This window comes from Camelus dromedarius, chromosome 15 (assembly GCF_036321535.1).
Source record: "Camelus dromedarius isolate mCamDro1 chromosome 15, mCamDro1.pat, whole genome shotgun sequence".
Classification (NCBI taxonomy): Eukaryota; Metazoa; Chordata; class Mammalia; order Artiodactyla; family Camelidae; genus Camelus; species Camelus dromedarius.
The window spans coordinates 38,452,684-38,473,524 of record NC_087450.1 but is presented as its reverse complement, the minus strand read 5'-3'; the positions used below and the strand labels follow the sequence as shown (position 1 = coordinate 38,473,524).

Here is a 20,841-nt window from a genome sequence, read left to right as displayed (position 1 = left end):
TTCTGAAGGACGAGAGTATTTGAGAAAACGCTTGGGTGGTGCACGTCAGTCTTCACACTCTCAGCTTGAATAGCCCAGGACGACGTCAGCACCTCGCTGTGACCCAGGTGGAGACGCGTGCTGTCTGAGGGTTCGGAGTGCGGCCGTATTGTGGCTGTGCCTGGCCCCCGCCTCAGAGTGTCACTGTCCTTTCCTGCCTCTTGGACGTCACCGTGGGAGAGAGCACGGAGCTCTTCTCTTCTCTCGTTTGCTTTGAGAGGCTGGTCCTGTTTGAGGAGTCTGTGGACCCGTGCAGGGTCCGCTGTGACTCCTGGAAGCAGTGCGTGGCACGCGTGAGCGGGGCGTGCTCCCGGCGGGAGGAGACCAGGAGGGCTTCCCGCACATCCCCCAGGGCTCCAGCTCCCGCGGCCGCCCAGGTGTCTGCCATCAGCAGTGAGTGATTTAACCTGAAAGAGAAGGGAAGCAGGGTGCTTTTCTGTGTATTTAGAGGGTGTAAGGCTGCAAACATTCTGGTTGTCATGCACTGTACTAACTTTGGAACTGGTCTAAAGTTGTCGCAACCAAAATAAACAGGGCTTGATTTCAGTTTGTTTAGGTCTTACCCTCCGCCCTAGGAAGCGTCTCATCTTGCTTGTTCCATAAGCAGCTTTCTCTTCTCACTTCGGTATCCCTTCCAGGCCCCTGGCTGTGTAAACAGAAATTCAAGTTGTTCTAGGTAACTTGGGGAAGACCTCTGAGTGGCCTCGTCTTTACCTGGGCTCTGACCCCACATTCTGACTTTAAAGACATTTGCTGCCCAGAAGGGAGGCTGGCGCCGGTATTGCCAGGGGGGTGGTTAGCAGGTGCCTTTTGCCTCTTATTTCTGCCCAGGAGGCCAGTGCTGACTGCGTACCCTCTAATGAGCGGTGGAAGGACCCCACAGAAGGATTACACTTCAGCGAGGAAGTGTAATCAGACCGCGAGTCAGACCCTCCCAGAGGCTGCTGGCGGCATCTTCCTGACAGTGCTCGGGCTGTGACAGGATGGACCTTCTCCTGTATATGCAGAAACCGGCCGCTCTGGGAAGTGGCTTCCACCTCAGAGTTTTCTTAACAAGACTTTATACTCTTGACTCTTACGTAGGTAGCTTCCTTTAAGTTCTAAAGGAAATTTTGTATTTCCCGTTTTTGGGGGGCCACTGTGACTTTCACTGCTCCTGCCTGCCTTTATATATTTTTAAACTGATTTCTGGATGTATTATCTCCGTGTGTGTGTATGTGCACCTTGGATTATAAGCTGCATGAAAGGAGTCTTTACTTAAAGTTGAAAATGGAATGTTGCCTTGAACTTCTATGAGGTGCTCAATCAGCCCATAATAGATGCTTAATATAAGAATTAGTAAGTTCTGTTCTGAGAAATTCTGTCCTCTTTGCATGTAGTGGGAATCAGCCAGAAGTCACTGTGTTTGCCAGTTAGGTGAGATTTCTCGTGGTGGAACTCAGGAACGTTTATAATCTCCCTGTTAACTGGCAACCCTGTGCCATCATCTGTCCTTTCCAATAGGTTGAAGAAATCTAAATGGCTCCTTTGGCCTTTATAAACAGACCTTGACTTCAATCCCAAGAAACAGTTAAGAATAAAAATAAAGCAAAAATGGGACTTCCAAGAAAGGTCTTAAAACTGGTCAGATCTGCCTTCATAGTGGTTAAGATAAGACATTATGTGGAGTCAGCCTACATGGCAACATTTGTCTCAGTTTTTTCTTTTTATACAAGTGAATTAAAAGCAGATGTTTTATTTATTAGAAGCTAAAAGTTGTTAAGATAAAGTACTCAGGTTTTGAGGTAAGTTAGTGAGTATTCTTTGCATTTTTAGCCAAAAACCTTTCATTGTGTGCTGACAGAATTACTCTGTGTTAGATCTCAGCCTCATTGAAATTGTCTAGGCCGCCTGCATCTGTTTTTAGTACGACTTCTTCATTTGAGTCGGCTTCTCTGCCCTCCTACAGTCTGAGCGGCCAGCGAGCCAGCGTAGTCAGTCATCACCTTCTGTGCCCTTGTTAGTGACCCGCTCGTGATTTGCTCAGATTCCTTTGTTGTGATTTGTCTCCACTTTACACAAAGAAAGTAAAGCTGGTTCTCAAACAGGAGGCGCCCACCTGCCATTGTTCCCCAGATGTGGAGCTTGTGCCCAGCGTGTGCCCAACCTGAGATATAAAAATGATGGGGATATCAAAGGCCAGGGGTTGCAGTGTCTTGTCAGTTAAGAGAGAGGAAAGCACAAGATAACAGAGCATGTTTGTAATGGTTGTTGAATCCAGAAGCCAGAATTCTAAAAAGTCCTTCCTGTGTATTTCCCCAAGTCAGCCGTGTCGGGAAGTGCTTAGCTGCCTTTTCCGCCCTCTCGCTCAATCTCACGTTACCCGTAGCGTACCTGGTACCTGTCCCCCACCTGCTGAAGGGATTGCACTAAGTATTGCTTTAAATCCCTCAAACTTAAGAAAAAGATTTGAGGGGCCTGCAGTTTGCACAGTTTTTTCAGATCATTTGGCCCATCTGTTTGGCTCTGGAATCACACAAAACTGATGAGACCCTCTGAATCTGGGAGTGTCTCCCCGAGGGCAGAGACCCACCTGCCTTGTGCACCACTGCACCTCGGCGTTCAGAACGGCACTCTCCGCACCCACTGCATGACTGCAGTGGGATTTTGAGACATAATGCTGCATTTAGTTTCTTGGCCACGAGGATCCCAGCATAAATTACTTTTCAGGTTTCCAAATAGTTCGCTGGAGATTGGAAAGAACTGCAATTTCTAAAGCTGCCTAACTTCCTCCCAGGAAGTTACTCCCACACCAGGGCTCTGACTTCATGGCCACCACAGCCAGATTTAGAACCTGAAGTATCTGTACAGGAAAGTTGCCTCCTGACAGAGATGGAAAAGTCCAACCATAGTATAGGTTCTGGTGGATTTTAGTTTTCATAACCTTTCACCGAGGAGAAGGGGTGGGGAATCCATAAATGCTTTCTTTTCATCATGGTCAGATCCAGAGCAAGCCCTGAGCTATGACATCAGTGACTCCTGGAATACTGAACTGGCTTTTGATAGAGGAAGAAAACACAATTCTAGCATCTTAGTTTCCCCCAGCTGTTAATTGGCTTTATGGTGTAATTAGTAAAATAGCTCAAGGGTAAAAGCAAAGTCCAACCTTGAAGAGCCCAGTAAGCCGTTTCTTATCTTAAAAAGAAGTAAGATAGCGAAGTTCAGACAGTGGAGGAGTCAGCTCGGAAGAAGTTAACATCGCCAGGCATCACCACTTCTTCCTCAGCCCTTTCCTATCAACCAGAATCAAGGAAAAGGGAAAATAAAACACATGCCAAATTTTCCAAACTGTGCCACTGAGAGAGAGCACGTATTTTTATAGCAGTCAAATGGGCAGCAAGACGGTGTTGCTTCTGTTTGCATCCGGAAAGATAAGCCGCCTGCCCAAGGCTCCCAGAGTTCCTGGCACTTTGCTGATAATGATCACGGCGGCACCCTCCGTCCTTTCCAGGAGGGACTTCGTTCCTGACAGGGGCCGAAGGTCATTTCAAGCTGATCTAAACCAAGGAGCAGCCATAAAATAGTAACCCTCTTCCTTGGCGTGTTTCAAAATTTGGCTCTGAATGCCACTGCAGAAGGAAAATTCCAGAGCGGTATGAAGCCAGAGCAGTATCGCTGGAGTACGTTTATAGCCCTCGACAGTGACTGCCCAGAGGGGGTCACATTTGTTTGGATATATAACTCCTGATGTGTTGGATTTAAAAATAAACCCTATTATATTAGTGTCATACCTCATGCTTTCCTTGGAACAGTCTCCTCTAATCCTCTTCCTCTGAGGGAGAGGGGAGGGAATGTTAAGTAGAAATTTGCCTCAGAAGAAGCAGGAGTCCTCAGTAACCACTTTGCTGTCTTCGTTCCGTGATGGGACTGGGCAGGTGTCTGATGCAGTCAGCTGGAGGGTAATTTCCCTTTGAAGGCAGAGACCTTGAGCCCCAGCACGTGTGAAGGGCCCTCTGAGGGCCCGTTCTCCAGAGTCAGTGAGCAAGAAGCCCTCTTGTGTGTGTGGCGCAGACCCCTGCCCAGGAGAGGGGCCCTCCCCTGAGGTGAAAGCCCCTGGGGACCAGCAGGCGGAAGGCGTGTGGGGCCTGTGCGTGGGGTTCCCGTCCTGGTCCGGCCACTTCCTCGCCGTACATTTTGGGCAGGTTACTTATTCTCCGTGGAGCTCGGTTTTCTGTGGCATTGAAATAACACCCTGTTCCACTGGGCTGCGGAGAGCACGTGGAATTGACTCGTGGAAAATGCTGATCAGCGCCGTGCCCGGTGACCCAGTAGGCAGTCAGTAAGTGGAAGTTATGATTACTACTAGGTAGTGAATAAAATGAAGGTCACTGTCAGCATAAGTAACCAGGGGGCGCAATAAACACCACAGACAGGAATGCAGTGGCACAGCGCACTCGAGAGCCACACGCAGAGCATTTGGATCACTTGCAGTTGGCTATTTCCTGCCTCTATTTCTACACCCCTCTTCAACCTGAGCACCTAAAATGCTTTTGTATGAACTCTCAGTTAGACTGTGTTGTTTCCCCCGAAGACTACAGCGACTATATCAATTTATTATTTAGAACCTCGAATAGATTAGCCACCGTATCTGTCCGTAAACCAAGTCATTTTTTTTTAATTGAAGTATAGTCAGTTACAATGTGTCAATTTCCGGTGTACAGCATAACGTCCCAGTCATGCATATACATACATATATTCATTTCCTTATTTTTTTCCAAGCTGTTTCTAAAACTTTCTGAGAGGGCTTTCTCAGATTGACCCAGATGTGCCGCAGAAGGAAGTGGTCCATCCGGAGAGAGAAAGGAGTGTGTAAGAAACAGCGGACACCAAGACCCATCAGTCAGCCAGACTTCCAGCACACTTCCAGGCCTCAGTTTAGATGATCTCAGGCTTTTCAGATGAAAGTTAGTAGAAAGATGTCTCTCTAAAACCTCCTTAACTAAAATCTGATTACCTGAAATCTAGTCTAATCTTGGCCACATAGCAGCCACTCCAGAAAAAAATTAGTCAAGGCTTTTTCAAAAGCAAGAGTCCTCCATTTCTTTTACATGAGAATTCCACAGAGTGGTGACCAACCCATGACTTAAATGTGGCTTTGTTTTGAAGCATGCTGGAAGAAACAAACTTTACTGTTAGGAAATATATTGATACTGTGATTCACACTGATCAGAGGTAGAGACATTATGGAAAACCCCCTCCTACAAGTTTCTCTGCTGCCGTCTCCAAAATGGGCTCATTGTGGATTGAAGTCCCCGTCCTCAAGCCAGCCAGCCCTGACATAAAACATCCACTGCTAAGCGTGGCTCACCCCAGTCAGCACACTGGATCCAACGTGGCTTCCACCTGAAAATGTTGCATAGCCAGAAGGTTGTCCACCTTTCCAGAGAGGCCCAGGCACAGCAGACCACAAGACAGGGGTTCTGTGTGTTCCTGGGAGGGTAAGAAAAGGAGCTGTTACATAGAGCACAGGGCAGAGAACGTGGCCTTTGCAGTCAGGTGGAGCCAGGACTAGATGCAGGCTCCACTGCCTGCTGGCTCGGTCACATCAACTTTCTTCCCCTCGCTGAACCTGAGTTTCCACAAGACTAGGATAGACAGCCCTACATCACAGAGTTGCTGTGAGGCTGAACCAGGCGGGATCCTGAGCTCAGCACCTGGGCACCACGAATGCTCTGCAGTTGCTGGTTCTCCTCTTCAGTGCTCGGCACCTAGATCCTTTCAGAACTATCTCTCTTCTCTCTCCCACCTGCCTCCTCTAACCTGCGATCTGTAAGGAGATCAGCTGTGCTGTGCACTCCAGCCTAAACACTGGCTTAGACTTCTGTGAGACCTTGAGGGTCCTCATTCCTACAACCAGTTCCCTTTACAGGGTCTTTTTGGGGGCCATTGGTCCCTTTTTCACTCTCTGCCACCTCCAAGGAGATACACCCTCCACCAGTTGCTTAATCCTAGTAAGACCTTCCTGATCTCAAGTCAGAATTAACTCCATTGAAAATGAAGTGAGGTTGAAGGCGAGATGCTTCCAAGGTAATCTGATGAGCAGAGCTGAATGGAATAGAGATAAGTTGGTGGAAGCACCTGGAAATTGGGTCCATGGTCATCACCCCCTCCCTGAAGGGGAAGAGCTTCATCATGGCCACTGAAACTCTGGGGGCTCCACTGATCTGACTCCACCTCTGAGCAACTATGCACAGAGCCTGCTTGGTGTCTCTGTGGGGCTTCCAACTTAATGGGTTTCACTGTGTTCCTTGTCAACATTTTGCTACTTTGAACTCTCAATCTTCACTGAATTTAGAAAAAGACTCATTTTTGTAACAAAATCAAATGGGAAACTTTAGTTTCATCTGATATGTGGTGGAAAGTTCTTGGTTCAGCCTGTTGCCTCCAGGGCATCCGAGCAGTTGCTGTCCCTCTTATATCGTTTTGTAAACACTCTTTTCGATGGTGATCTCAGTCACTGAATGAGTAGTTCTGTAAACGCTGTTATGCTGTAGCTCAGTATTTGGTCTCTGGCGCATCTTCCATGGTTTAATTTTCTTACAGTCCATTGAAATTCTTCAAAGTGGGTCAGGAGCATTCAGAAAGCACCACACCGCATGACCAGGTTCTTTAGAGCGAGGCTCAGGCTGAGTGAGCACTTCCCTTCAGTATCTGTGTGTGGGTGTGTGTGTTTGCCGGGGACGAGGGGGAGCTTGGTAATGCGTGCACACGTCTGTTGGAGATACCCATTTTAATATTTTTGCTTCATTGTCAAGAGTAACTCATGTTCATTGCAACAACAACAACAAAAAGTTTAAGGGAAAAATTCATCCTTGATTCTAAGAGTTACTATTAACATTTTCATTTCTGGATGGTTTTTAACTTTCCTTTTTACATAGTTGAGCTTATACTACAAGTCATGCATTTTAATAGCTGCACAGGAGTCCCTCATATGATTGTATCATGAGTCGTTTAAATATTCCCATATTGTTGGACACAGATTTTTTTTCCCATAATTTCTTTTTCTTTGTAACAGTTTTTAGTTTATTAATCCTCTCATGAAAAATCTGCACAATCACCACAGTTAATCACTGCAGAATCTCTATTCCTTCTTTTTGCCAGCACCAACATGGGCCCTCGTAGTCCCCCTGACCTTCTTCATCCTGTTCTTCCGTTCCTTTCGCTGTTTCCTTGAGGTCTTTTTCTTCTCGTATAGACCATGTCTTGCAAGCCTGTGTTTGGGGTCATTTTTCTTCGCCTAATCCAAGGAATTGTAAAGCATGCCAAAGCCAGTGGTCTTGCCGCCACCAGAATGAGTTCTGAATCTAAATACAAAGATGACATCTGGCGTGGTCTTATACATTTCGGCTAGTTTTTCACTGATTTCTGTCTGAGGTACTGTTGCCTTCCCAGGGTGAAGGACATCAGTGAACATTTGTTTCTGCTGAAGCAGTCGGCTGGTCACGACCTTCCTGGTCCGGACAGTTACTGTCATTCATGATGGCGGCTGATCTTCAAGCAGACAGGGAGGGAAAGAGCCATAACTTCTTGTTATTATGTATAATCTTGTGATGAATGCTTACATAAACAGCTTATTTGAGGCCTTTTTTGATTATTTCCTTGGGATAGCTTACTAGAAATAGAGCTACTGGATCAAGAAAGAATACGCTTCTTAAAGATACTCAAAGGATACTGCCAGTTTTGTCTGTTACCCTAGCCCTCACCACTGTACTTGTAGTAGATTCCAGTGACTAAAATTTGTCCCTGTTTGCCTTGTTGAGCCCCAAATCAGTTCTACCCTAGTGAGAGCTTCCTGGTCATGTTCACACAGAAAGGCTGAGCTTTGGAAGGTCCACCCCTGCAGCTCTGAGTGATTCACTGGGAGACCTGGTTTGATCAGGCTTGACCGGGTCCTCCACAAGCTCACCAGCTGTTTAATTCTTAAAGCAGGAAAACAACTCATGCATTGGAATTACGTCTGCCTTGCCTTCTGTTCCAAGAAACAGGGTCTTCCTTTGTGCCCGTCTCCCTCCCCATCCACATCCTGACCGCTGTTTCTCAGAAACATCTCTCCAGCCCCGCCTTGCCATTCCAGCGCCCTTGCCGCTGTGTAAACCCAGGCCCGCGTCACGCCCCCTTGAACAGTATCCCCATCCTCTTGGCCCCCCTTGGTCTTCCACATCGTCGCATTCCAGAGTCCTCGTCTTGAAAACAAAGCCTATCAGGCCCGTCTCCTCCACTGCGGGAAGGCATCTAAATCTGTGGGCTGCTGTTGAAGGCCTTCTACGGCCTGATCCCAGCCGTCATGCGTGCGGCCCCGACAGCCCTCACATCCTTCCAGCATGGTGGGCTACTGGACACTCCACCCTCTGATGTGTGCCCTCCCTCTAGCTGCTTCATCTTCTGGTCAGCCCTCAAAGTAAAACTGAAGCAGCAGATCGTGGGCGAAGCCTCACCCAGTTCCCCCACAGAGCCAGTCGCTCAGCCCTCTGAGCTGTGTGTTTAATTCACAGCACAGCAGCTGCTGCACAGTCCCCAGCCTGTCTCCACCACTTCTGCTCAGTCCTCTAGGTCAGGGTCCAGGCCGTGCCTTTCTTTTCCACTGATGATAAAAGTTTGTAGAACAAGTGAATGAATGTCTTTGTAATATTTAACACACAATGACTATTTTTTAATATCTTAATAGATAATTTTAATGTCACAGATATTAGCATTGGTTAATTACATATCTTAAGATCTAATATGTTTTGCCAACATCCTGAGAAAATACAGAGCAGTGTTTGGCCTTGACTTGAACATTTTTTATGAAGTCCTCATCCTTTCTGTGCCTTTGCCTCATTCCTTTCCTCTAAGGAGAGAACCGGCAAAACGGCTGGAAGATGAAAAAGCACAGTAGAAAGTGATGGATGAGATGGAGTGAGGAGTTTAACCTTCTCTTCTCTAAGGTCCTTGCATGGTAATACATTACTCAAATTTTATGCACTGATACTGATCCATCCTGTGAGCTGTGACAAGGTTTATGTAAAATATAATCAGTAATATTGCTTTATGAAGAAATGCTTCCTTTCATAAAGATTTCTCTCCATAATAGACTCTAGATTTGATGGCAAATCTGATGTCCTCAGTGAGATGTCGGCTGGAGGTCAGTATATTACTTGAATTAAGTTTGTTAAATGATTCTCCTCAGCCATTTGACGTGTACATTTTGGATATCTTAATGAAGCCGCCTCCTGTAAGGATTTCAGATTGGCAAAAACTTCTACCACAAGTTTGGTGTGAAAGCTTCCCCATGAGTTTTTAAGCTTCAACAGTCAGTGCGCCAGAAAACTTCCTGCAGAACACTCACATAGACAGCGAAGTATGTTTTTAAGTAGATATTGGAAAAGAATTAATGCTCACAGCTAGAACTTACTATAATTGCTCAATATCCCTTGTTGAACCTCAGGCAGCAGTAATGAGAGAAATAATGAGAAAACGTGGGGGAACAGAGAGATTGACAGTGAGGCCTTCCCATGCTTGCTTATACCACTGCACAATGAAGCAAGACTTAACACGTTTGGAAATATAAAATATTATAGTCACAGGACATGACTAGTGCCCTTTAGTCGGGGGCATACGCTTGGGTGACTGGTAGGAAGAGAAGGTGGATGCCCAAGACAGCGGTTTCTGTCTGGGACCCCCTCTGGAATAGCTCAGCGGGAAGTTCGAGCTCAGTCTCCTCAGAGAACAGCTTCCAGCCGCCCAGCAGCACTTGGCCGCAGAGTGCCGGGCGCCTGACATCAGTATCCCTCAATGCTCCTCGGGGCCTGGGCCGTGAGCTGACCCTGCTGGAGCTTCCAGGTGCCGTCAGGGAGAACCTGAGCCCTGGACACTTCTTTCCTAAGGAACTTTCTTTCCAGATTCCTTTATGGTTTTTCATTTACTAGCGACCAGTGGTGAGTGAAGCTGCCTGTAGAATCTGAGCGTAAAATTTCTGCGGATTAGTCGGAGTCACGTCCAGTTACCAGCCTGTCTGATGACACGGATGTGCTGCCCAACCCCCAACCCCTGTTCCCCCTTGATTGGCCCCATCCCTGCTTTGCTGGCCCCTGGGCTCACTCGGTGCCACCCTTGAACTCTGGAGGGAAGGTGAGCACTAGTAAGATCAGGTAAACCAGGACAGGGCCTCAAGTCAGAGAGAAAGGAACTTTCAAGGAAAAGGTTGGGATGGGGGTGGTGTTTGAGGATGGCAGGGGAGAACGGAGGAAAAAGAACAGAACATGTAAAGCCATAAATTCTTATACATAAAAATAGCTCTTAAAATTAGATTGTTCTGAAAAAGCATAGTTTGCTGGGGGAAAAAGAAATGGACTGAAATGACATGAGGTTGTTTTTAAAAGTAGGAATGTCCTGGTTGATGAGAGGGAAATCCCCCCAGCAGCGCTGGAAGATGAAGGACACGGTTATCTCCGTGCTAACCCCCCTCTGGGAGAGCACAGGAAACCCGCCATTGTCATTCCTTAGTGTCCCGGCATCATTTACATAGAGATTAACTGGAGATAGGAGCTCCTTGAATTCCTTCTGTAATACTCAGTGGGGCTTTTTCTTCTTCCACGAGAAACAAAACCCTCGAACCTGCCCCTCTGCCTGTCGGTGTTTCATTCGTGGTTTTCTAGGGTAGCATGTTCAGCAGCCGTTCAATGACTGAGTTTGCGTGTTTTGCGATGACGGTCACAAGATCCATAGCCAGCGGGTGTGTCAGCCTCAGTGGCCCTTGATCGGGTTTGGGCCACAGGACGAGCCTTCCCGAGCCTCTGCTGCGCAGAGGAGGATGACAGTCGGGGGCTGGGGAACGGGCATTTCGCCCAGTTCCGGAAATCCTAGAGCTGCTGTGGTTGTGCAGGGCCCTTCCCCTCCCCCTTTCAGGTCTCAAGTCTGATAAGAAATTGTGTTTGTCATGTGGAGCGACCCCACCGTGTGTGTGCTGTTCTTTTCACTAGAAGACACGATCCCGAAGAAGGCGGTGTGCCACTTCAGCGGGAGGGCCTACGCCGACGAGGAGCGCTGGGACATTGACAGCTGCACGCACTGCTACTGCTTGCAGGGCCAGACCCTCTGCTCCACCGTCAGCTGCCCGCCGCTGCCCTGCGTCCAGCCCATCAACGTGGAAGGAAGCTGCTGTCCCATGTGTCCAGGTACCGACGCCAGCGTCCTGCCGTTTTTCAGAGCTGTAACACTGATTTAAGAGGAAGCTGGAGCAGACTTGGACTCTGGTCCGCCCATCCGTTAGTTCCTGTGGCCAGAGACGTGGCGGGGGGTGACTTAGAGATGGTGACTTTCAGGGGAGTTTGGTTCCATGCCAGAATGGCTCTGGTTCTTCTGACCTGCGTTCTCTAAACTTGAGTGGCAGGCCTCGTGGATCTGACAGGCCTGTGTGTGACACCTGCCATGTCTGAGTAGCTGGGTTTCAGTGTGGTGTTGGATGTGCCTGGTGAGAAAGGTCCAGGATCAGACAGAGTACTGAGTACATGTAATAGCCTCTGCAAGGTGAATGTCTATCAGGGCCAGAATGGAAGAGCTGCACTTAAAGCACGTGACTCTGAAATGGTGCGGTCTTCCTTCAGTTCAGCAGTCCCAGCGGTGCCCAGGCCATCCCTTGCAGCCTGCTCCCCAGCCCGCCCTGAACCTCCCATCTCTTCCCACTCCACGGGAGCCGCAGGGGCGTGCCCCAGGCTGGCCGCTGCATAACCGCGTGCCCGCGCCTTCCCCAGCATTCCACCCTTAGTGTCAGCTCCCAGGTACAAACCTAAGTCCCTCACAGCTGCTCAGATCCTCCCCCAGGCCTTCTCCTGGCTTCTGTGTCTGTGTCTCCAGCCAAAACAGCTCCTTTATTTTCTGCCCCTGCTCCTAGCAGTGCGGGACCTGAGCCCTCGGCAGGACAGCCCCTGGGCAGCATTCCAGATCTGAAGCCCTAAATACACAGACTGCACACAGTCCAAACCACACAGACCAAAGAGAAGGCTCACTCTCAGAGTCCACGGAGGTCTTGAGCGAGTGGGGAACCTCTCCATCTGCACCTCTGTTCTGTGTGTTTTTGCGACATTCCGTGAGAGACTCGCTCCATGCACGGGAGCCAGTGGCGGTACCATGGGCTAGGAGTCACGGCGACTGCAAGTACACCTACACCGTGCGCTTGTAAACCGGGCCAGCCGGTTCAGCCCGAAGAGGTTCACTGAGCTCTGCACACGTTTGCCTTCCGTTTAGGTGTTGTGCAAACTCGCCCTAATTGGGCATTTCTAAAAGCGTCCACTTATTTATCACCTAAAAAGGATGGGATGTTCTGCCAGGTCAGAGGGCTTTTCAGATCCCTCAGTTGGGTGCTTTTCGTAGTTTAGTCTCCGTGGTCTTGTTTAAGGTGTAGACTGAGTCAGAAGCTCACTTCCGTGATGGCTTACCACTCGGTGTGTGCTTGGGGGAAAATTCTTAAGTGTCTTGCATGAGAAGAATGAGGAAAAACGTGTATTTCTCGTTGGAGTTGCTTTATCTAGTACATATCACCTGTTTCACAAGTGTCATAGCAGTTTTCCTAGTAATCTGTAGTTTTGAATGATATCAATGGTGAAATGACCTTATTTATTCCACCAAGATTCATTTTGTGCCGCCTCTGCGCAAACACTGTTTGAGGCCCTGGAGAGACAGCGGTGAGTCCAGCCAAGTCCCTGTCCTCATGGAGCTGATGTTTTCACACAGAGGGACAGGCAGCAAACAAGTAAACAGAAACAGACAGCACACAAGCTGAGGGTCCAGGCTGTAGAGAAAATACAGCAAGACCAGGATGGGGGTGGGGGCAGAAGAGGGGACAGGCAGTTTTGATGACCTGGGAACGCCTCACTGAGCAGGTGATATTTATAAAGGGACTCAGAGAAATGGCAGGAATAGTGGGGTAGAGGCTGAACCTCTGGGTGTAGGCAGGGCAAGAGCCAGGGGTGGGACCATCCCATGCATGTGCAGGGAGATGCAGGGAAGCTGTGTGGATGGGGCCCCGTGGGCAGGGAGGCTGAGGAGGGGAAAGCAGAGAAGTGGCCATGGACCAAAACGCAGGCTCTGATGGGTGATGGCAGGCTTTTATTGAGTGAAAGACACTGGAGGGTTTTGAGCAGAGCAGTGATGGGACGGGACTTAAAAGAGAGGAAGCAGAGAGACTGGTGAGCCAGGCAAGCGCTGATGTGGGTTGGCCAGGCAGCGGGTACAGAGCTTGGGGGAAGTGGTCGGGTTCCAGCTATTGCATAAGGGTGGACTCCATCGGATTTGAACCCAACGTGAGGGGTGAGAGGAAGAGAGAAGCCAAAGATGACCGTAATGTTTTAGACTCAAACATGGAGCTGTGGCTCTGGGATAGAATCATTTTGGTTTGGGATGTTTCTACTTTTAAATCTCCACCAGATATCGAAATGGAGATAATGAATAGACAGCAAATATCTATCTAGTCTGAAGTTCAGGAGAGAGAGTGGAAATGGATCTGTAAATTTGGACGTTGTCAGCCACAGGTGGTTTGTGTAAGCCTTGAGACCGGACGAGGTCACGCAAGGAATGAGTGGAGATGGAAAAGGGAGCCCAGGACTGAGCCCAGGGACCCTCCGACTTTTGATATGTGGGCAGGTGAGGGGGAACTAGCAAAGGACACAGAGAAGCAGCCCTGCCCCATGGGAAGAAACCAAGAGAGGGCGCGGGCAGTGCCGTTGGGTGACGTCCGTTGAGAAACGGAAACTGACTGTTGTCTTGATCGTCTTGACAGGAGCTGTTTCCTTCCAGTGGTGGTGACAGCATCTTCTTAGGGTGGTTTCTAGAGAGAAAGAGGAGTGGGGGTGAACTGGAGACAACAGTTACACAACTCAGTTGCAGAGCACGAATGCCAAGTTCACAATTGGATTTTCCTTGGAGTAGAGGGGTCTCGGAGGCTTTCACGGAAGCAGGATTGAGCTAGACCTTGAAGGGCAGGTGGGCTCTCTTTATTGCAGTGAAGACGGTCATCTGACCAAAGACCCTGAGACAGAAAGGTCAAGGCCAAATGCCCTTGGAGTAGAAAGTTCTAGTAGCAGGAGGTAAGGACAGAAAAGATGACTTTGGTCAAGATTTTTAAGGCCTTAATTGTTCAGTGAAGAGGTAGATGTTGTCCTTGGTAGGGTGTGGGAGGCTCATGTTTGAGCAAATGAATGAAGTGAGTGTGGAGGAGCTAGGGAAACTAACAGGGTGGTGTGTAGGAGGGACTCCAGGAGGAGAGCAGAGGCCAGGGCCGCTGTACCCCTTCAACCGATGGTGGTCGGAATAGAGATGGAGATTCACTCTCCTCGGTTTGTGAGTTTAATAAAGGAGAGGGTGCAGGTTTCACACTCATCCTTGTTTGTTACTAGAGATTTCTCCAGTGACCTCTCAGTCAGCATTTACTGTTGGATTGAAATTTAATCTCTGTTAACGCTCTTTTCTGCATCTGATGTATTACTGATGAATCACTTCTCCATCTTATCTCAGCAAATTTTGTAGTCAAGCTCTGCCACTTTAACATTCGATTAAGGGTGACCCGCCAGGAAGCCTGGATTCCTGTCCCATTTTCTCATCTGCTCTCTGTGTGATGTTGATCAAGGCCTTTTGCTGGAGTTTCAGATTTCCACTTCCTGTCAGGAAGGCTCAAGCTACTTCGCTTTGTCCCCTGCACACATCGGCTAACATTCTGATTAGCCTCACCCTTACAGCGCACTCTCCCCCTCTGCCATCTTTGGATATGAGTACCAGACCTGTAAACTGGTTTGCTGATTAGGACCTGTCCCATTTTGTAGAAGAAACTGAGGCTCAGAAAAGTTAAGCACATTTTCCAAAGCCAGGCAGGTAGTTAGTTGGTAGAAGATCTGGGATTCCCAGTCCTAAGTTGACCTAAGGTTCCATCTCCAAAAAAAGATGCCCTCACCTTGCAAGCCCCAAGCATCCTGCCCCATATCCAGAAAAGGACATTTTAGGGAGGGTGGCTCTTACAGTGGGCCAGGTGCCTCTGGATGTAAAATACGTCCCCAGTAAGTCGGCTTAGGTTCCTCTGAAGTTCAGATCAACTCTGACCCCAGGAGTCATTTTTAATTGTCACCCAGTGCCTGTGATCTGTGCAGCCTGGCCAGGTGAAGTTTATGTCACTCCTCTGGCCCGGTCATCTCAGTGCTGGCAGCTGTAAAGGTTTCTTGCGGTCAGTGCCGGAAGGGTTATAGTTTAGAGCAGGGGTTGAATGTAATCTCTGGCCATGGGAGGCCTAGGTCTCAGCGTAGAAACACAGCACTTAACGCTTCTTTTTGTTTCTCCAAGCAGTTTTTTGCTGAAAGATTTATCCTTTTTGGCAAAACTGCTCAGAGACGGCTTCCCTGTTAAGTTCCCATTAAAGGGAAATGACCTTCTCCCCTTAGACTTGAGGGCTCCAAACTAGAGCTCTGAGTATTTTGTGATAAAGGAGGAGGCATGGATGGCTTTTAATCAGAGCCGAATCGAGTTCACTGGAGCAAATGATCCAGAGGACAGGCTCCGAGCTGCCAAATGTGAGAAGTAACTCACCACGAGCGGCCTGTGGGATAGGACTGGTCCTGCTCACAGCTGTAGCCCCGAAACTTGAGCTGGTGCCTTCCACATAGGAGGTGCTCGGGAAGCATTTGTTGAACAGTGGTGATTAAGTAACTACCAGTAGGACATCCTCCTCCATCCTAGGCAGATCCATCCAACTTCCCTCACCTTCACCAAGTGGAGCCTTTCTAAGCATCTCTGGGAAGAGAACCCACACTGTCAAGTCTGTGTTTGCGGGGTTTCACGGCAACCTCCTCGTAGGCAGGTACGAGGCACAGGAATTTCAGAGCTACTTCTCTCCCCTGGGAAAGACGCTGAGCTGGGCTGAACTGACCCCAGCTCCGGGGGCCTACACAGAGGTCTCTGCTGCTTGGATGCGGACGCTCACGGGTTTGGGGCACGGCTCTCACGTTAGCCTTTTCCGCCGTGGCTGCAGAAGGCAGCAGCAGGTCAGCCCTGTGATAGGCACGGGATGGGGTGAGGCTGCGCCAGAGCAGGCAGGGCGGGGCGGGGGGGGGGGGCATGGCCCTGAAGGATGTCACACAGACATCGAGGGGTGGTGAGGGGGGTTCTTCCCAGATTCCTCCAGGAAACTCATTCCACATATCAGGGTGTCTCAGTGGGTGAGCTAAACACCATCCTGCCACACAGCCAGCACCACCCAGCCCAGACCTACCGAATCAGGACCCATGGGAGTCAGCACATTTTATAAGCCTCTCGGTGATTCAGGTAGGATAGAAAAGTTTGACATCGCTGGTTTCTACTCAGGCCTGTTTCTAGCAATGAAAATGTTTTCAGCAAGTTTGCTTTTTAATTCTAGAGGTTTCAGGGACCCACTGAACCTTTCAAAACTCTAAGAATGTCTAGTTCTTGCCATGCCTGAGGCCTTATGATTTAAGTAAGAAAGCAGAAGACTGGGGAACTGGAGCCGAAGTGACCGTAATCTTGGGGGCAGCGGGAAGACCTGGGCGTTGGAATCACAGAGCTGGATTTAAAGCTCATGCTGCCCCTTCCTAGAGGCACCATCTTGGGCAGTTTACTTCACGTCTTCGGCAGGTACTCAGTCAGCTCCTGGTGGAAACTTGGCACGTGTTCTCGCCTCTGTCACTTTTCCCTTCTTTCCACTTTATCTTAAGGTTTGCTTCTTGAGAGGCTGGTAACTTTGGGATAGACAGCAGTCACTCTGAGCAGAGAGGATTATTGTAACTTGTATAACTTATATTTTATGTACTTTATTTCGGTTGTTTGTGAGTATTTAGTATTATGGACGTTGGGTAACCTCCTTATAAAAATCAGTTAATATGGCAGAGCCTGGCCAAGAAGAAGTACATGATTAATGCAGACTTCCATTGTCGTATTTTGAAAATAGAGGCTAGTTATTGTTAGCCAGATTAAATAAGGATATACAGGTATATATGTAGGAGCCAAAAATAACTGGATTTTCTCACCGGTCCCTTTAGTACTTAGGTTTTGGGAAAAAAAGAAGAAAAAACTATTTGAGCTTAAAGGAATACCATTCTTCTCAGTTTTGTTTCATGTTGTAGTATCTCGTTGATGAAGTGTGTATGATCAAGTTAGATAATACAGGTGCATATACTCGAGTTTCCAGTCTCCGTGGTTCCAGTGGTAAAAACCAGACAGTTAAAACTTCATCAGGCAGCACCTCATGTGGTCTCCCCACATCCAGTTCCATGGAGGGGAAAGGAGTGGAGGGGAATTGGCTAAGAAATGAATCAAGACTGGAAGATGTATTAACTTTTTCACTTCCTGTGACATATTTCATACAAATGACTTAATATGCATAGATTAAAGAGCAGCTGTTATGATATTTAGCTCATGGAACGTCAAAGAAATTCTTCCATTTCAGCCAGTGCCATCAGCTTGCACACACCTGCAGAGCTAGCACCCTTTGTCATGAAAAAGCAGAGCTTCTGACCCTGGCGGAGCAGTAAACTTTTTCCCCTTTAAATGGTTATAAGATGTTTCCCTCCCCTGCAGAGCTAGTGACTGTCTAGCATTAATGATGTCAGTGCAGAAACTGGGTCTTTCGTGTCGCAGGACAGTTTGTATTGTGTCGTGTTGAATTGAATGCACCATCTACTTGGACTGAGGAAGGAAAAGTCAACAATAAGTAGCCCCTCCCTCATCTCTTATGAAAAACAATGTTCCCTTCTTTTAGAAATGTATGTCCCAGAACCAACCAATATACCCATTGAGAAGACAAATCACCGTGGAGAGGTTGACAAGGAGGTTCCCCTGTGGCCCACACCAAGTGAAAATGACATTATCCATCTCCCCAGAGGTAAGTGCCAAGGTCAGCTGAGATCTGTCTAGTACATTGTCTACTTTTTTTTTTCTCTCTTTCCCAAACCTTCTTTTGGGTAACTTTTTAAATCGTGTGCCTAAGTTAAATTCAAATAACCACTCCAGGAAAGACCTCAGGTATAACATATTTAACAATCCAGGATGATGAAGTTAAGTCCGCAGGTAGCTGGATGAAACCCCTCTTTTTCTGGCCCTACATGCTCAGAGATTTAGTGATGATGGAAAGAAATATGTTCCTAGTCCTAAGAATTTGCTGTCTGGCATTTCTAAGCTCTCCCTCTAATGTTTGTATGTGAATAAACTTTATAAGCAGAGTAATAATACATCATTCACTTGTCCCTGTGGATTCTGCACTAAGCATTGATGCATAGGCTACCCTCTACTTCCAGATCGTTTCACTCCGGGAGGAGTTCAGTTTAGAAATAATGTGTTGATTTTTCCACTCATCAGGTCTAGCCCATGCTATCTTTCTTGCTCTTCTTTCAGTTGTGTATAATGGAGATGTTATTTTGTGTCTCAGCAGCTAGGTGGTAAAGCAAGGCCAGCTCCCTGTCAATCTTGCCTTCTCTATAAAAGTAGGCTTCTTGACCAAAATGGTGTAAGCTTGCTCTTAGCCGTGACTCTGTACTGCCTCCTGTCTACTCCAAGGACATTTTCAAAATCATTGTGCAATTTTTTTTTTTTTTTTTTTTTTGAAAAAGCAATCACTGCTTGAGAGATTGATGGTCTGTTACTCTAGGTATTTGAATGTTATGCTTGGATCAAGCCAGATGACTGGAGAGCCAAATTCCTGGACCCAGTGTTTTGGCTCCTTGTATAATCGCTCTGACTGAATGGTGCTTCAGCATTATGTTTACAGTCATTCAGTCAGTAAATACTGCACGGCTCTGCGCCGCACACTGTTCTGCGTGCCGAGCTTTGATTGTAAGAGTGGCCTTGTTTACTGCAGTATGTTGAGGGTTCTGCACTGCATAGTATCCCATTTATAAAGACCCAGAGGAGAAATCTCCTCATTGTCAGTAACAAGATCTATGCTTCTCAGCAACGGATTTGTTTTCATCTTCAAGACATTGTGAATCTTATTGATGGTGCTTGTTTCCATATTTGCTTTTGGCTGCTAGGAAGCTCAAAGCTAAATTTTATGGCCTGCTTTTAAAAGCATCAAAACAGAATGTAAGCACTACATTTCATAAACAAGACTTCAGTTGAACTGTCATTTGCCTTTCCCCAAGGCTTTCCTTAAGTTACTTTTTAATCTTCTTGTATGACATACCACTTCCAGTACCATGTGGAACATAGGAAAAAAGAAATTCATCTCTTTATTCATTGTGTATTTAAAACCTGAATTCATCAGTAAAATGTCCCTCTGGCATTTTTCTTGATACTGCTAAGTGTTCCCTTTTTTTTTTCCCCTCCATCCTGATAAAGTGCAACCATCTACATTGGCTGAAGTGACTAGGAAGGGTCTCTCCTTCCCATCTCCCCACATCCACAGGGAAGCATATGAATAAAAACCTATGAGTTTTAAACTACAGACAGAATTACTGTCACAAAGCTGTGCCACTTCACGGGCTGAGTTTCCAGAACAATTTAAAAGCAAGTCCTTTTGTTTGTGTGTGTCCCGTTATCTTTCACTAACCTGCTCTGTGATGCATTTAGACAACCTGACTACAGTGGTTTATTTGAAAGAAAAGAAAAATAAGGAAATTTCCAGAGTGCTTCTGACTGGTATATATTTAACTGTATCTCTGTCTGCAGTGTTCATTGCAGGAATGATGATTTAAAGGATCAAAAAGACCTCATTCATAAGAGCAAAACAATGTCCCTGGTACAGTGTATTAACTAAGGCAAGAAAATGATCTAATAGGAGTGAGTTTTCAACAAGTGTATGGAAAGTAAGGCACTTCTGCTTAGAGCTCAGTAAACCGGAATATCAGCCAGAAGACCAGCCTCGCCCCTGGCTTGGTTTTTCTTAGTGCACTACTACCTAGTTTTCTCAGTCCCACTGGGGAGGAGAAGCGTGTCCTTTGTCCTAGTCTCCTGTTTGCTAGTAAGCAGGGAGCTAAGCTCATGTTTCTGCTTCAAAGACCATGTAGGTTAACATTAATCCAGATGTTTTTAGTAGCCTAATTTTAGTCACTTTTTGAAGTCTACGTAAGGATTTCCTTCACTAGCTCGAATCAGCAGCATCCTGCCCGGTTGTTAACCTTCTCAACCTAGTATTTCCTTTTTTACATCCATCCCTAAGAGCTCTGTCCTCTCATAAGAAGCTCTTTGGATCCACATTAGACTTTAATCATGCTTGAGCTTAAAGTACTGGGAAGAAATAAAACCATTTGCTGATCTCTATTTGCGATGTAATTAAAATAATCCTGGTGTAGGTAGTAAATGCTTGTAATTTTTTTTCTCCTAGACGTGGGTCACCTGCAGGTGGATTACAGGGAGAACAACAGGCAGCACTCAGGAGAAGACTCCTCGCTGGACTCCATTGTCTCGGTTGTGGTTCCCCTCATAATAGGCCTCTCCATTATAATAGCATTCCTGCTCATCAATCAGAAGAAACAGTGGATACCACTGCTTTGCTGGTATCGAACACCAACTAAGGTATTGTCCTGACACAGGTTCAGCCTCTTGAACGATCAAACCAGGAGAGCTTGCGTGCTTATTAGATCTCCTTCCATTGCTTGATGTCTGCCCTTTCAGCCAGTCGCTCTTCATAGCCTCAAATGCACATCCGGCGGTGCTGATCAGATGCACAGTAGGTGCCCAGGGCTGGATCAATTACTGGATGAATTCTTCATCAGCCACTGATTAATGAATCCTGACCTTTCACAGATCCAGTTTCCTAGACTTAAAGTTTTCTAATAAGCAAATGCTCTTGGGGTA

The 20,841-nt window shown here is 47.2% G+C and overlaps 1 protein-coding gene and 1 pseudogene across 3 annotated transcripts in view; one reads left to right on the top strand and one right to left on the bottom strand.

Annotated features, from left to right (window-relative positions):
• CRIM1 (cysteine rich transmembrane BMP regulator 1) overlaps positions 1-20,841 on the top strand; it is a 186,615-nt gene that overhangs the window by 162,323 nt on the left and 3,451 nt on the right. For all 3 annotated transcript variants that reach the window (XM_010999649.3, XM_031466837.2, XM_031466836.2), the window contains 3 exons: positions 11,037-11,231; positions 17,810-17,932; positions 20,369-20,559. In XM_010999649.3, coding sequence (XP_010997951.3) covers positions 11,037-11,231; positions 17,810-17,932; positions 20,369-20,559 — 509 coding nt within the window. The remainder of the gene's footprint in view (positions 1-11,036; positions 11,232-17,809; positions 17,933-20,368; positions 20,560-20,841) is intronic.
• On the bottom strand, positions 7,160-7,552 carry LOC105105825 (small ribosomal subunit protein eS24-like; annotated as a pseudogene).